Source organism: Phasianus colchicus, chromosome 13 (assembly GCF_987193195.1).
Source record: "Phasianus colchicus chromosome 13, bPhaCol1.hap1.1, whole genome shotgun sequence".
NCBI classification, from domain to species: domain Eukaryota; kingdom Metazoa; phylum Chordata; class Aves; order Galliformes; family Phasianidae; genus Phasianus; species Phasianus colchicus.
This window is the reverse complement of record NC_143448.1, coordinates 1,949,631-1,964,749: the sequence shown is the minus strand read 5'-3', so window position 1 is coordinate 1,964,749 and position 15,119 is coordinate 1,949,631. Positions and strand designations below refer to the sequence as shown.

The following is a 15,119-nucleotide window of genomic DNA, read 5'->3' as shown; positions in this document are numbered from 1 at the left end:
TGGTTGGACTAGGTGATCTTAGAGGTCTTTTCCAACCTTAATGATCTTATGATTTTATGGTTGTGTGTTAGGAAGGACACAGTGTTGTACAACAAATGGCTTGAAGACCCAATGGCACGCTCGGCTAGCAGTGCCCATCTCTAGGCCCTGCTGAGCTTCTGTCCCCTCTGCAGGTCAAAGCACAGACCCATCCGCCCCTCAGCTCGGCGCTGAGCCCAGGCACAGCCTGGACATGAGCCAGTCCAGCTCTGGGGAAAAGACCAGCCTGCACTCCGTCAGCTCCCGCAGCCGGGCGAGTGCAGCAACAGGCAGGAGGAGATCAGACAACCATGCATCCCAGTCCCAGAAACTGCAGTTCGTGGACCCAGCAGGCTCACAGGTGAAGAATAATCACGCTGGTGATTCATGAGACCTTTTGAGTGTCTTTGAGTAGTGCTGGGTATAGTTCAAGGTGGGAAGAAAACTTCTGCTGGGCCATGTGGTTTGCTGGCAAGGTGCAGTCCTGATCAGCATGGCAGCTTGCAGGATGCTGTGTTACAAGTTTGGTTTGCTGCTGTCCCAGAATGTGCTCATTCCTGGAGCCCTCACCTCACAGCTTTGTTCTACCTCAGACCTTATCTCCAAGCACTTGGAGTTGCCTGGAGTTCTTCCAAAGGGTTTAATTCGTCTTCTGCAGGGCTCCTCCAGTTGTCATCACCTCTCGCTGTTTCCCTGCATCCCCACTCAGCAGTGGCTGAGCACTGAAGGGAGCACAGCAGGAGAGACGGGCTTGATGAGCTGCGTGCTGCCCGAGGACGTGCTGGGAGCCATCCTGTCAGAGAGGCTGCAGGTATGGCACATCCTCTGCTTTGGGGGTCAGGAGAGTGGGAGGCACTGAGAGGCGTTGGGGGACAGCTGGAGGGAGTCCTGGGCTGCCAGCATCTCGGTGAAGATGCAGATGCCATCAGCTGGCAGAGTGCGGGAATGCCTGAGCTGATGTATCTCTGAAAGAGTAGAAATGTGCTGGCACGGCTGCCCAGGGAGATGTGGGAGTCAGCATCCCTGGAGGTATTCAAGAAAAGGGTGGATGTGGCACAGAGTGACTTGGTCTAGAGCAATTACAGGCATGCGAGGATGGCTGGACTAGGTGATCTTGTTGGTCTTTCCAACCTTTATGATTCCATGATTTGCAGTACCAGCTCCAAGGTGATGGACAACAAGATGGCTTGTGTCCTTGGACATCTGCATTTATTGCCAAGCTGAGAGCATGCTGTTGCTGACTCTCTCTCTTCCTTTTTTTGCTTTATTCCCAGCTGAGTGACTGCTACCAGGGAGTGGTCTTTGATGGCCTGGAGACCCTCTTTGCACGCAGCATGGCATCTGCTCTCCTCTGCCTGCTCAAAGCTGTCAACAACCGTCCTCACATCTATTTTGTGAACCTGTTCCAGGACTATGCCTCTTGGAAAGCCAAAGAGATGGCTGCAAAAGAGCAGGAAGGTGAGAATCATCTCCATACCTCTCAAATGTCCTCTCAAGCTCTCAGCCTTACCATTGTGTCCACCTGGACATAACCAACAGAACTTGTACAAAATGTTTTTTTTTAATCCTTCCTTTAGTATCAGAGAACCATAGAATCATTGAGGTTGGAAAAGACTTCTAAGATCACCTAGTCCCAACTGTCCACCTACCACCAATGTTGCCCACTGCCCACATGCCTCAGTGTTGTGTCCCCATGGCCCATGAACACCTCCAGGGACAGTGACTCTCCCACCTCCTTGGGCAGCTGTGCCAGTGCCCAAACACTCTTTCAGAGGAGTTTTTCTTAATATCCAACCTTCTGCCTCAGCATAGCTAGCACTCACCTCATGGTTGCTTAAAGTATATCTTCATGATATGCAAAATGCCTACCTTACAGTGTGTGTCTTTAAAGCTTGGACAGAAGTGCAAGCTCTTATGGCGTGGTACCTATCCTCCGTGCATCCTCCACAATGGGACATGGTTCTTGCAAAGCAGCACTTTGGGGCATTATCAGCAGGGGTTGGGGCTCCCCACTATCAGCATATCCTGGAGTGTCTGGGAAGGTTTGTGTGCTCACCCCCAGCATCAAGCTCTGTGTGTATCTGCTAATGACTTCTCGTGTGTGCATGGAAGAACGGGAGCAGGAAGAAGTTGCCAGGAGGGAGAAAGCACGCCTGCTGGAGATGGATGAGGAGGAGTATGATGCCCTCACTGAGGAGCAGAAAGCTCAGTTTGATGACCATATACTACAAGTCCAGCGTGAGAGGAAGAGGAGGTCTGTAAGTTTTACGCGGGCAGCTCTCCAGTATGGTGTCCCTGAAGGGTTCCCCTGTTCCCATCCCACATGGGGCTCCTGACCCACCTGCTGCCCTCTTCCCTTCCCCGTGCTGGGTGCAGGCAGGCTGCTGGAGATTTGATTGAGTGACACCACAGCAAGTCTCAGCACTTTGTTCTGTTAAGGCTGAAACTTGTTTCCCCAGGGGGAGATGACTAGGGCTGCTTCAAATGGCTCTGATTTTCAGGACAGACAGCACAAGTTTCCTAGGGCAATAGCTATGTAAAGTGTAGTTGCTCAGAGCCTGTTTTGCAGGAGGGAAATGACTGCGGCTTTTGCTTTCTGATTTAATGGTTGTCCTGTTGCTGGGCACCACTGAAAAGAGCCCAGCCTCATCCACCCAGGGCTCTCAGCCTTTCCTCATACAGGAGATGCTCCAGGACCCGACCATCCCTGCAGCCCTCTGCTGGGCTCTCTCTCTGTCCCTGCCTGCCTTGAACTGGGCAGCCCAGAACTGGGACCAGTGCTCTGGCTATGGCCCTCTCAGGGCAGAGCACAGGGGAGGAGAACCTGTAGAGCTCCGTTCCAGGCAGACCTTATCAGAGCAGGTGCACAATTTAGAATCATAGAGACATTAAGGTTGGAAAGGACCTCTCAGATCCCCAAGTCCAACGCCAGTCCATCCCCACCATGCCTACTGACCACATTCATCAGTGCCACACCCCCACGGTTCTGGAATGTCTTCAAGGATGGTGACAGCCTGTGCCAGTGCCTCACCAGTCTTTTGGAGAATAAATTCTTCCTAATACCCAACATGAACCTCCCCTGGTGCATTGTGAGGCCACCACCTGTCATCCTATCGCTATTACTGGGAGATGAAACCAACCCCCAGCAGGTCCTGAATTTGGCTACGGGCAGGCACGATCCATGTATTCTGTGGTGACTCGCAGTGATGTTATTCTGTCTGACTTGCTGAAGGAGGATGGAGCAGCTGGCTCGAGAACTTGAGGAAAGGCAGAGGCAGGAACTAGAGCGCTTGAAGGAGGAGGAAGAGCTGAGGAAGAAGTCTAAGCGGGGAAGGAGAGAGCTTGGAAAAGAAAAAGACAGTGTCCTGGGGAAGAGAAGCCAGCCTGGAGGCAGACAGGTGGGTGGTTGTGCTATTGCAATGATCATCACCATCCCACAAGAACTGACTCAGTGCTTTGAAATACTTCTTTTCTCCTCTCCTGCCCAGGATGCCACCGCATCCACCAGCAACACCAACGCATCCACCAGCAACCGCTCAGACACCAGCGATGGGGTGGACAAAAAGGGATCTACAAAGGAGCACCCAGACTCTGCTGTAGGTGACAAGGATGAGAAGAAGAAGTGTAACAAGGTCCCCCCGACGAATGCCAGCCCAGCAGCGCCCATGCAACCCAGCACCACGGAGCAGGAGGAAGCCAAGGAGAAGACACTGAGCGATAGTGAAAAGATCTTGGCCATGAGATTTAAGATCTATGAGGCATCGCAGAAAGATATCACGCATATTTTATCAAACTGGGACAGGGTTCAGGGCGTTCTGGTGTCCTCTTGGAGCCAGGAGGAGGTGTGGCAGAGGACAGAAGAGCAGAGCAAGCATTTATCCAGACACAAGAGCAGGAGGGAGAGGGAGAAGGAGCGGCAGGAGAAGGAACGCCTGGAGAAGGAGCGGCAGGAGAAACTGAAGGCTCTCGAGGAATCCCAAGCACAGGCAGGGGAAGGTGCAGAAGGGTCAGCAAAAGGCCAGAGTGTCGGGGTGCCTTGCTTGGATATCCAGGTGCTGGACACAGAGGATGCTATTGGGAAGATCCTGGAGAGTGGAAAGCTGCCCCCCGCAGAGCAGGTAAAGCCCTCTGGAGCTCAAATGCTGAGGTCCAAGACCTGGTGCTTTGTGTCCCACCAAGTGACAATGGCACAGAGCCTTGTCCCATGCTTGTTGTTCCACTGCAGCTCCATGGCAGCTATGGGGTTGGGAAGGTTCTTGGTTCTTCTCATATGATGGAAAGAGGGAGTGCCATCCTGGCACTGCTCTGGAGCCCATCCACCCCAGCGTGCATAAAAAAGCACAGTATTCCATGTAAAAACATTGCCAATTTTTCAGTGTCTGAAAGGAAAGAGTGTGAGGATGAATGTGACTGAGAACTGATGGAGTTTTCTCTGATCTTTTAGATCCTGGATAGCCTGGGTCTGGGGCCCTCAGGGCCTCCCATTCCTCCTACTGCATTCTACTCTGTGATCCACTACCCAGAGAAGCGAGCGGCCCCAGCAGGAGAAGCCCTCAAGCACTTCATCTTCATAATGCCAGAAGGTGCGGTGGAAGAAGAAGAAAAGAAGGAATCTGAAAGTCTTGTGGATGTCCCCATCACTCCTACCATGAAGGTGCCAGGGCAAAGGGATTGGGTGGGGGAGATGGAAAAGAACCACTGCAGAAGAGCAGTGATGGTCCCCATGTCTGCAGAAACCCACAGCACATCCCTGGCCTCCTGATTCAACTGAACAAACCCTGTGTGGGGGAAGGATGGAGGCTCTGGTGCAATCAGAAAAGAGATTTCATGGGCAGAACAAAGCCCAGTAAAAGAGAGCAAGGCAGTGGGCAGATGTGAAACCTGTAGAAACTGGTCATTTATGGATTCTCTTGTGTGTTTGTCTACAAACCTGCAGCTTTCTTTCCAGGGCGGGGATGAATTAGGACAGGTCTCACCTTACTCTTCCTCATCTGGTGCATAGGTGTCAGAGGAGCAGCTCACCCCCACCAGAGGGAAAGCGAGGAAGGAAAAAACTGAGGGCAGCAAGGAGGTCAAGAAAGAGAAGCGGAGCTCTGCCCGGAGCAAGAAAAATCTCCATGGGATGGGCACAGGAACATCAACACATCCTGCTGATGTGGAGCAAAGCAGCGTGGACGTGGCCCCCTCTCCAGGGAAGCCCATCAGGTGAGAGAGGAAGGAGAGCCATCTCACCAAATGGTTGGCCATTCCCATGGGCTGCTGGGTGGTGAGTCCCCAGCCCTCCTCCTTGTCTCGTTGACATGTTCCCAACATCTGAAGTGTCCTCTGTAACTGCCAGGCTGAGCAGCCTCCGGTGGATCGTGCCTGCCCACGGCCAGGTTGAGCTGAAGGTACACTTCACCTCCTCAGTGCCGGGCCAGTTTGACCAGACAATGAATTTTGAGGTGCTGGGGACAAAGCGACCGTACCAGCTGCACTGCAGGGGCATTTGTGTGTACCCCACCATCAGCCAGGACCCACGGTAAGGCTCCTCCATAACTGCCCCCTGCTCTGCTTCCCTCTGTACTTGGAGCAGGGGCTGGCCATTGTAGCCCAGTGACCACTTCCCACCACCTTACATCACCTTTGACATGAGTCTATCTGAGCACTCCAGTGTCTCACCCAGCTTGGAGCTGGGAACCTCTGCTGCTGAGGGTTATGGCTTTCAGTCCACGTTGGAGCATCTCATAGCTCCTCATCTTCCCATTTTCTCCCTCCTAGGGTGGTGTTTCCTCACCGAAGGAAGAGCAAAGCAGACAATGACATCATTTTCAAGCAGTATGTCATGAGCACGGGTGTGTTCCACTTTGGGCCACTGCTCTGTGGGAAGTCCAGAGACTGGTATGTACTGGTGGGCTGGCAGCCGGTGCCACGGCTGCTCTTGGGTAGACGTCCCAATGGCCCAAGGTGTCTTTGGGCAGCTCATGTCCTCCCTCCTCTTCTTAGCTTCCTCACTTATGACAGTGAACGTAATGGTGCTTTTTAAAGTGTTTTGAGCTGTATGGGCAGACTGACCAAGCAATTATTTTTCCTGTGGCGTTATAAAATGTTGATTAATCTGTTATATTAGGCAGACCTTATGATTTGGCCTGCCAGCATGTGTGTATGACCTGCAGAGGAATAGCAGTGGGATTTATGAACCTGACTGCTGGATGAGGTCTGCCTTAAAAGCTGTCATTGTCACTGCTGGCGTGGTTCTATTTTTAATTTTGCTCTTTTTTTAATATCAGAAATGAAGCCTTTGCCTTCATGGGAGCCCTGGAGATCCAGTGATATTTTACAACCCTGGGAAATGAAATAAAAACTCTTTAAAAACAAAAGGGCATCTTCAGGTAGCCTGATGAATGGACTCAGGTTTCCTTTGTAACCATTTTTTTGCAAAAGCCTTTCTTGACACTGTGCAGGGAAAGGACCAGAGATGCAGGAAGGACCCATGTGCCAGATCACTTTTATTCTTGAATAGTGTTGCAAAGTGTTCTTTCTTTAAATGCTCGTGCCTTGTCACACTGATGGGATTGGGGCACCAGGTGAAGGTGCAGACGTAGAAGTAATGGAAGGCTGAACACAGCATGCAGTGTGCTCCTTTTTCCTAGCCTGCTTGTTACACTGTGGTGAGAGCAGCCCCTTGCTGCCAGCATGCAGAACTTGCCTCGATGGGTGATAAACGCAGCGATCCCAGCATTGCTGAAGCCTTCTCTCTTTGTGGATAGGTACAAGGCGCTGCCTTTCCCCAGCAACTGTGAGAAGATAACCATCCTCAACATCACCCCCTTGGAAGCAGAAGTGCATTTCTTCTTTGAGCACGATCTCAAAGCAGACACGTTCATTTTAGACCCTCCCAGCATGACGCTGAAACCCAATGAGAAGCAGGTAGGAGGCGAGCGTACAGCGATGCAGCACCCAGGAGTTGCTCTGCCTGCTCACCAAACCTCTTCTCTGTCTCTTTTTGGGGCTAGGAACTGAGCATTTGGGCGTACCCCACTTTGCCTGGCCTCGTGGAAGACAAGCTCGTGTGCTGCATTAAAGACAACCCAGAGCCAGTAGTCTTCCACCTGTGCTGCCACGGGGTGCGGATGGAGCTGACGGTCAGCCCCAAGCACGTGAACTTTGGGAAGCTGCTGCTGCACAGGTCAGCCCCCAGCTGCTCTGCTAGCAGCAAGAGCCACCAGCCAGGTCCCCTTCAGCTTCTTTGGGTTATAGAGTCATAGATTCATCACAGTTGGAAGGACCTCTAAGATCATCAAACCCAACCATCAACCCATCACCACCAACGTTCACTCAGAATCGTACAGTCATAGAATCACTGAGATTGGAACACAGTTTTCAGATCCCCAGGTCCAACCCCAGCCCTCCCCCACCGTGCCCACTGCCCATGTCCCTCAGTGCCACGTCCCCATGGCTTGGGGACACCCCATCCCTGGGCAGCTGTGCCACTGCCTCGCTGCTCTTTCAGAGATTTTTCTCCTAATATCCAGTCTGACCTCCTTTGACCCAACTTAAGACCGTTGCCTCTCATCCTTTCATCCTTTACGCGTATAAGTTTTTCTCTAGAGAGAGGGAGGCCGACCTTTCAAAGGGGCCATTGGCCAAATGGGAAGGATAGGGCTGCTCCAAGGTGCAAAGCTTGTGCCTGTGCTGAGCTTCTTGGTGTGCCTGCAGGAGTGACAGCAAGCAGCTGGTGCTGCGCAACCCCATGCTGCTGCCTGCAGCCTGGAGGCTCAGCGGGCTGGAGAACCTCGGCGAGGACTTCTCTGTATCACAAAGTGAAGGCACTGTGGAGCCCTGTGCAGAATTGGTTGTCTATCTGTATTTCAAAGCCACAAAGGCTGTCAACATTAAGAAGGCCATCCGTCTGGAGGTGAGGGGATGTTGCTGTCCTGAATGGAGCAGGACAAGGCAACCAAGGGTCTCGGGGATGGAGGTTGTGCTGGAAAGGTTACCTGCAAGGAGGGCAGAGGGATGAGCATTTGTGAACTTCCTTTCTGCTTACAGACCCTTAGCAGCAAGGAAGGATGGCTTTGTGGCCATAGTTCTCTATGATTTAAATCACTGGTAGCCCACCAAGTAGGTTATGCCATGGTGGAACCAGCCAGCTATCATTATCCATATATACCAATAGAATTTAGGAGAATTGTCCCTGCGGTGTTTGTCTCTTGCTGCCTTAGGTCTCAGATGCAGAAAACATCCTGGGGATTGTTCAGATAGAAAATATCCAAATCCAAGCAGAAGCCTATGATGTTGCTCTGAGCATCACCATTTCCAAAGGTCAGTGGATGCCCCAAAACAAAGCAAACCAGATGCGTTGCATTGCGTGCAACCAAAACACCTGGGAGGGGTTGGGGTAGAATCATAGAACCATTAAGGTTTGAAAAGACCTTTTTAAGGTCATCTAGTAAACCCATCCACCTACCACCAGTATTGCCTACTAACCACGTCCCTCAGTGCCATGTCTCCATGGTTCTCAAACACCTCCAGGACGATGACTTCACCACCTCCTCAGGCACCTTGTTCTAATGCCTGACCACACTTTTAGAGAACTTTTTCCTAGCACGGGCGTGCTAAGCGTGGCCATACAGCACGTGTCCTTCAAGCTGCGTGGCATGAAGCACTGTCAGGGCAGAGAGAGCCTTGAGCCTCTTATGTCCCAGCTTTGAAATGTGTCATTTCCCATGCAGTTTGATTTGTGTTTGCCGAAATGACAGCAATGTGAAAAAGCAGTTGGCAGCTCCTGAAGGCACAGCAGAGCACGTGGAGTAGTACAAACTGTGCTTGGAAGCAAGGAGATGGAAACTGGGCTCCTTGTCTGCTAAACCCTGCAGATATTCTCTAAGCAAGAGAAAGGACAACAGAGCAGTTAAACTTCCAGGCTGGGAAGGGTGCTGAGGATTTTGTGCCACTTGAGAGCCTCAGATAGGCATCTTGTCACTTGGAGTAGCCCACAGCAACTCAGATATTGACCACCTCTTTCCCCTTATGGGATTTCTGCAGGTATGGATGGCAACGTGGATTTTGGAGTCCTTAGGGTGGAGGATGATGCAAAGCAAATGTTAACCCTAAAGAACAAAGGGAAGTATGAGATTGCATACAGGTGAGCGACTGCTTCGGCCACCTTGTCTGTCCTTACTTTTAGGGTGTGTTCATTTCTCCTTATGAAACTCTTTAAATGAGGGAATGAGAAAGTCAGTGTTGAAGTGAGATTGGAGCACTTTTGTCTGCAGTCTGTGCCAAAATCTGGGGATTCCCCAAGTAGAGATGGACTCTTTCGACTCTTTCCCTCTTTTATTTTATTTTATTTTTTTAAGGTCCTGGCTGTGTTGCTGCTACCCAGTATCTATAACCACAGAGGTCTTTGTCTCTTCTCTTTGTCCCCAGCTTCATGTTGAAAAACGCGGATACTGACATTCCAAACTTGGCATCCCACTTTGCCATCCAGCCACAGAGAGGGGTGCTGCCTGCCTCTGAGCGCCCTGTACACGTCCATCTGGTCTTCCACCCGAAGGCAGAAATAAATATTGAGGACAAACCCATCCTGAAGTGCCAGGTGAGCTGCCCCAGGCAGGTGGGTATCAACCCTGGATGTTAGCAGGATGTGTGTCTCCTGGGAGGAGAGGTTTCGCTGGGAAATCCTCTCTTAGATACATGCAACATAATCTTTAGAAGGTGTTGGTGATGCTTCCCAAGCAGAACTGAAAATCTGGCTCTGGAGGAGGCATTGAGACAGGGTTAATAGGCTAAGGATGATGTGGGGTGACAGGAGGAGACATGGGACTCCTCACTGTGTTACCAAACCCTCCTCTGGCTGCAGGTGATTGAGCCCAGCCTCTGTGAAGGAGGGGAGGCCATCGCCATCATCCCAGTGAAGGTGTCTGCCAAGGCCGTGTTCAGCAAGTACAGCATCACCCCAGCCTCATTCATTGATTTCGGGACTGTGGTGAATGGCACCAAGAAAACCTGCAGCTTCATCCTGGAAAACAGAGGCAGCCTTGACTTCAAATTCCAAATCTACAAAGCAGAGCAGGATGCATCTGGGTTAAGAAGGAAAAGGTGGGTGAAGTTCTGCAGTGCCTGTCCTAGTCATGAGAGTGTGGCTGGCTATTCAGAGGGACCCAAAAATGCCTCGGCTGCCCCATGAGCAGGACAGAGTTGGTGGTAGAGCTGATCTACCCATGACCATCACCAGGCCAACGCTTGTGGATCCATCAGGAACATGACTGTAGGAAGGCTTCCCTCCATGAGGAGAAGGTTCTGGCCTTGGAGGATGGTGAGGAGCTCAGCACAATGGATAATTCTGCTTTCTCCTCTCAGTGTCAATCATGGGATGTCCGATGACTCTAATGAGAATGAAAGCATCGACAAAGAGCCCAACTCTGGGAAGGAAAACAGGCAGTCTCTGCAGAAGGACACGAACCCCTTCATGCAGGTGGGTGGCCATGGGTTGGGATACAGTCACGTAGTGGGGCTGCCTCTGAGCCGTGGGTCACCCCTCACTGACTGGAGGCCAGGGGGCGTCACGCTCCTTGCTGGGGACAGCCAAGGCAAGGCTGCGAGTCATCAGCCTCTCTGGGGCTCTGTCTGCAGGCACGCTTGACTCTCGGCATGTTCACGGTGTACCCTGGCTTTGGCTCCATCCCTCCTGGGGGCCAGCAGACCATCACAGTGGATTGCCAGGCAGAGCCAGTGGGGACATGCGAGGAGCATCTATCAATCAATATCTGTGACAGAGACCCAAAGGACAATCCTGTTGGCATCCCCTACACCCTGCTGGCTGAGTCCTGCCTTCCAGGTATACACCACCTACAGGTTGCTATAGCCAAGTCCAACAGTAGGGAGAGGGCAGGAGGAATATGTGGAAGGGCAAGCAGAAAGTAATGTCCTTTAGCACTGATGGTGCCTGGGCTCCCAGGCTGAGTCTTACAGCCTTCTGGGTCCGCATAACCTCAGCAGGAAGGCTTCTCAGTCCTCTTTTCTTCTTGCAGCATTTGTAGTTGATGACATAGGTTCCATCTTTGAGGAGCATCGTATCTGCAGCAACGCCAACCTCTGCCAGATCCTGCAGACTGTGCAGGACAAAGGTGTGTTCATCACAGATGAGAATAAGTTCATCTTCACCAACGTTCTGGTTGGGCACCGGGCCTCAGCCCGCTTCAAGATCCGCAATGTGGGCAAAGTCCCCTGTGACGTGGTCCTCTCCATCAAGCCCATCTCCACTAAGGTAAGAAAAGGGTGATTGCTCCTCTTTTAAGGTGGGAGCCTGCCTTGCTTTCTAGATTCATCTTGCCCGCTCTAATCCAGCTCTGTGCAAAGTTACAGGGGAGAGCAGCAGCCCCTGGGTTGTGTTCAGCACATCTCAAGGTTTTGGCTCATTCCTCTGGGTCTGTGGAGGGAGACCTGAACCCTTCTGAATCTCTCTTGGAAACACATAGAAGGGTCTTTTCTACTGGGCCCAATGTGTCTGGGCTCCAAGGAGGCCATTTCATCAGGCTGCTTATTTTTCTTCTCTTTAAATGTCAATTCTAGATTATTTGCAGGGTTTTCCATGCACCTCCTGCTCTCCTGGGCTTTATGGCAGCTCCCTGTCTAAGGCCAGCATTACTTTGGTGTCTTCCCTTGAGACGGAAGCGTCCTGTCCCCTGCTCCCTGATACACGTGTGAATTGGGCTGCACTGCATGGAAGGTTTTATGCCCTAACATCACTCCGTGTGCTTCCCTCCAGCATAACAGCCGCATCAGTGACGTCTTTGAGGTGGATCCCATTCAGATGTGTGTGCCCAGCCGTTCTCACGCCTTTGCTACAGTGACCTTCAGTCCACAAACGATGCAGAGCTACCAGTGCACTTTTGAGGCTTGCCTTGAACTCCAGGCAAGGTAACACACCCTGTGAGATGGTAGGGGGACGTCTGTGATAGCTGCCTCTCCTCTGGGAGGATGCAGACCTGTCGTAGAATCACAGAATGACTCAGGTTGAGAAGGACCTCTTAGATCACCAAGTCCAACCCCAGCCCATCCCCACCATGCCCACTAACCAGCTCCCTAATGCAGAGATGTGCAGAAGACAAAGAGGTTGATGAAGTGGTTTCTGTGCCACGTTATTTCCTCCTGGATCCTGTGCTAAGGATGTGGGAGGAGAGGGACAAGGGGGCTGTATAAACACCAGCCAATAACGATTTCTCCTCTGCCCCTCCTGCAGCCCAGTGGCAATTAAAACAGAAAGCCTGACATTTGATATCAGTGGGGAGGGGAACTTGCCTCGGGTGACAGTCCTGCGTCCAGTGCTTCACAACAAGAGGGGGAACCCTCTGCTCCTCTTCAAGAAACTCTTGCTTGGTGATTCAGAAAAGCTCCCTCTGGTCCTTCAGAACAATGGCATCATACCTGTCCAGGTGAGGGGCTGCTGGGGGAATGCATCAACTACTCTGGAAGCAAGTTCTTGTCCCATGGAGGAGAAAGCATGGCACAGACTTGCTGCTACACTGTGCGTCCCCTCTCCATTCTCTTCCTATCTCATATGTGGAAATGTATGACATCCTACTTACCTTATATTCTATTTGATCACATCTTACCGCAGTTTAATTAAACTTGACTGTAGTTTAATTCCATTCTGCTCATTATTTACTCTTTCTCAGTGAGGGCCCAGCAGCAGCTCAGTGTTGGTCTTTGGGCTGTCCTGCACCCTCACTGTTGTGGCAGTGCTCTGTGTTCCCTTTTCTCAGTTGATGATAGATATGTTGGATGAAGCGAGAGTTTTCTTCCTGAAAGCCAGGCCCACCACCCACTGCATCTATCAGGTTACAGACACAAAGGAGGATTCTACTGGAGAAGGTAAATGCATTAGCCATGAAGTGTGGGCATCCAAACAGGTTGGATAATAGGATAAAATTCTTCTACAAAGAAGCAGTGATGCAGTGGCACAGCTGCCCAGGCAGTGGGGGAGCCACCATCCCTGGGGTGTCCCAGAGCTGTGGGGATGTGGCACTGAGGGATGTGGGCAGTTGGCCTGGTGAGGTGGGGTTGGCTTAGAGATCTGAGAGCTCTTTTTCACCCAGTCTTAATGATTCTGTTATTCTAAACATGTGCCCTGCTCAAGGTTTGCCAAGCAGCAGCTAGATGTTAGGCACTGACTGGAGGAGGTTTGGGAGGCAGGTGTAAACCAGACGTTGAGACACTTAAGGCTGTGTGTGCTGTCATCATAGCCTTGTGAGCATAAGAGGAATATGCAGAGCTATAGGTGGGAGCACCTGTGCTTAGAAACAGCTGGGTTTCAATCACTTCTTCCTATTATATCCCAAGGAAGAATTTCCTCTGAACAGATCTATCACTGTCTCTAATTTCTTTGGTGCAGGGAGAAAGCCCCACACTGCTTCCTGTGTCCTACATCATGGGGAATCAGCAGAGTTTGACGTGCTTTTCAAACCCAACCTGCCCCAGCGTGTGGAAGGACAGATCCACCTGTCTGTGGTGGACAACCCCTATGAGGAGACCAACATCCAGCTGGTGGGTGAGGGCTACGAGGATGATTTCACACTAGATAACATCCACGGACTTGTGGCAGACAGCTTTGAGGAGAATACTGAAAGCAATCTGGAGGAGGACATAATTGAAGGTAAGAGATGTCAGGTGGACATCTCTGGCAGTCTGCATGTGATACACTATGGAGATGAAGGCCATGTTCAAGTATGTGTTCTCTATATAAGCAACCCTGTGCTGTCACCATCAGACCTGATGGTCTGTGAGCACACCTGCCCTCTACATGCTGTAATACGTGCCCACCCGTACCCAGACAGCCACACTTAGGGACTTGTCAGGGTGCATCTCTGAAGGACAGTGGGAGAATGGGGAATTGCATCTCCCAGAGGTAGGAAGGCTTGGAGCAAGGCAAGGAGTCGGGCTGGGTGGACCTCACTACACACTGACATCTCTTGCTCTCCTCCCTAACAGCTGCCAGAGTGGATCACATCCAGTTTGGGGACTGTCACATTGGGAAGCCCTACCAGGTGACCTTCACGATCACCAACCGCAGCCAGGCGGAGGCGATGCGGTTCGAGTGGCTGGCAAGCTCCCCCTTCCACTTCTCACCCCAGGTGAGTGCTGGCAGCTCTGCCTTTCCCACTGCCCAGATAGATTTCTGGGAGCTACCAGTGACTTTCCACCTACTGGTGCTTTTCAGTGCTGGGAGATGCAAACCAGAACTTAGCTGGGGCTCCTTGTTGTACGAGATGGTATCTTTGCATCACAACTCCTTTGCTGATGGTCCTGTCCTGGCCAGTGATTCCATTTGGGTCTTGGCTCCCATTCTCCCTAGGTGGGACACCTCCATGCTGGCTGTGCTAAGGACATCACAGTGACCTTGAAGTCAGATGTTGCAGTCACCTGCCAAGCACAGCCTGTGAAGTGTAAGGTGGCCAGGATCTCCTTCCAGCTGCCAGCAGAGCAGGTCTCTGACTGGGACGACCGCCTGCACACCGTCAAATGGGTGGATGCCACCAGGGGGGAGGCAGCTATGTGGCCAGTCAAGAAGAAGGTAAGAAGCACAGCAGCAAAAGCCAACCCATAAAAACAGGTGCCTAAAAACAGCAGCAAAGCTACCATCTGCTGGCTGAGCAGTTCCTGCTTCCTCCTGAAGCATGAGCAATATATGGTGGTCTTAGAGGAGTCCAAAGAATTACCATCTCCAGAAGCTCTTGTTCAAGCACCAAGTAATATTAGAGCTTTTCAATTTGCTAATGTTACAGTAACTGTAAAATGACTGAAGGAAAATCAAGTCCGAAAAGAATGACACATAGTCAGTAATTCACTATCCCACACCTTTGAGAGTGGAAGAACATAGCTAACCAGGCAGCTTCCAGCCCTCTGAGGAGCTCCTCAGAGAACCAAGCTTGTCATCTCTTCCTCGTGGTTTCCAGCACCATTTGGGGTTTCTGGGGAACGCCTGCCCCAAGCTGAGGCCCTGCTATCAATTAGCTTTCACACCTGATCACAGCATGATATGCTGGTGAGCATGGCTTGGCAACCTTGCCCACAGCAAGGAGCTAGAAGTAGGTAGTCTTTGAAGTCCCTCCAACCCC

The 15,119-nt window shown here is 51.5% G+C and overlaps 1 protein-coding gene across 3 annotated transcripts in view; it reads left to right on the top strand.

Annotated features, from left to right (window-relative positions):
- Positions 1 to 15,119, top strand: part of HYDIN (HYDIN axonemal central pair apparatus protein) — a 108,655-nt gene that overhangs the window by 80,653 nt on the left and 12,883 nt on the right. For all 3 annotated transcript variants that reach the window (XM_090149737.1, XM_031615478.2, XM_090149736.1), the window contains exons 40-65: positions 174 to 379; positions 677 to 829; positions 1,293 to 1,476; positions 2,131 to 2,272; positions 3,251 to 3,416; positions 3,507 to 4,136; positions 4,463 to 4,672; positions 5,021 to 5,223; positions 5,357 to 5,539; positions 5,779 to 5,898; positions 6,768 to 6,927; positions 7,014 to 7,186; positions 7,717 to 7,915; positions 8,223 to 8,322; positions 9,046 to 9,145; positions 9,430 to 9,598; positions 9,863 to 10,101; positions 10,363 to 10,477; positions 10,636 to 10,840; positions 11,034 to 11,269; positions 11,771 to 11,922; positions 12,245 to 12,437; positions 12,768 to 12,876; positions 13,397 to 13,657; positions 13,993 to 14,135; positions 14,357 to 14,575. In XM_090149737.1, coding sequence (XP_090005863.1) covers positions 174 to 379; positions 677 to 829; positions 1,293 to 1,476; positions 2,131 to 2,272; positions 3,251 to 3,416; positions 3,507 to 4,136; positions 4,463 to 4,672; positions 5,021 to 5,223; positions 5,357 to 5,539; positions 5,779 to 5,898; positions 6,768 to 6,927; positions 7,014 to 7,186; positions 7,717 to 7,915; positions 8,223 to 8,322; positions 9,046 to 9,145; positions 9,430 to 9,598; positions 9,863 to 10,101; positions 10,363 to 10,477; positions 10,636 to 10,840; positions 11,034 to 11,269; positions 11,771 to 11,922; positions 12,245 to 12,437; positions 12,768 to 12,876; positions 13,397 to 13,657; positions 13,993 to 14,135; positions 14,357 to 14,575 — 4,970 coding nt within the window. The remainder of the gene's footprint in view (positions 1 to 173; positions 380 to 676; positions 830 to 1,292; positions 1,477 to 2,130; positions 2,273 to 3,250; positions 3,417 to 3,506; positions 4,137 to 4,462; positions 4,673 to 5,020; positions 5,224 to 5,356; positions 5,540 to 5,778; positions 5,899 to 6,767; positions 6,928 to 7,013; positions 7,187 to 7,716; positions 7,916 to 8,222; positions 8,323 to 9,045; positions 9,146 to 9,429; positions 9,599 to 9,862; positions 10,102 to 10,362; positions 10,478 to 10,635; positions 10,841 to 11,033; positions 11,270 to 11,770; positions 11,923 to 12,244; positions 12,438 to 12,767; positions 12,877 to 13,396; positions 13,658 to 13,992; positions 14,136 to 14,356; positions 14,576 to 15,119) is intronic.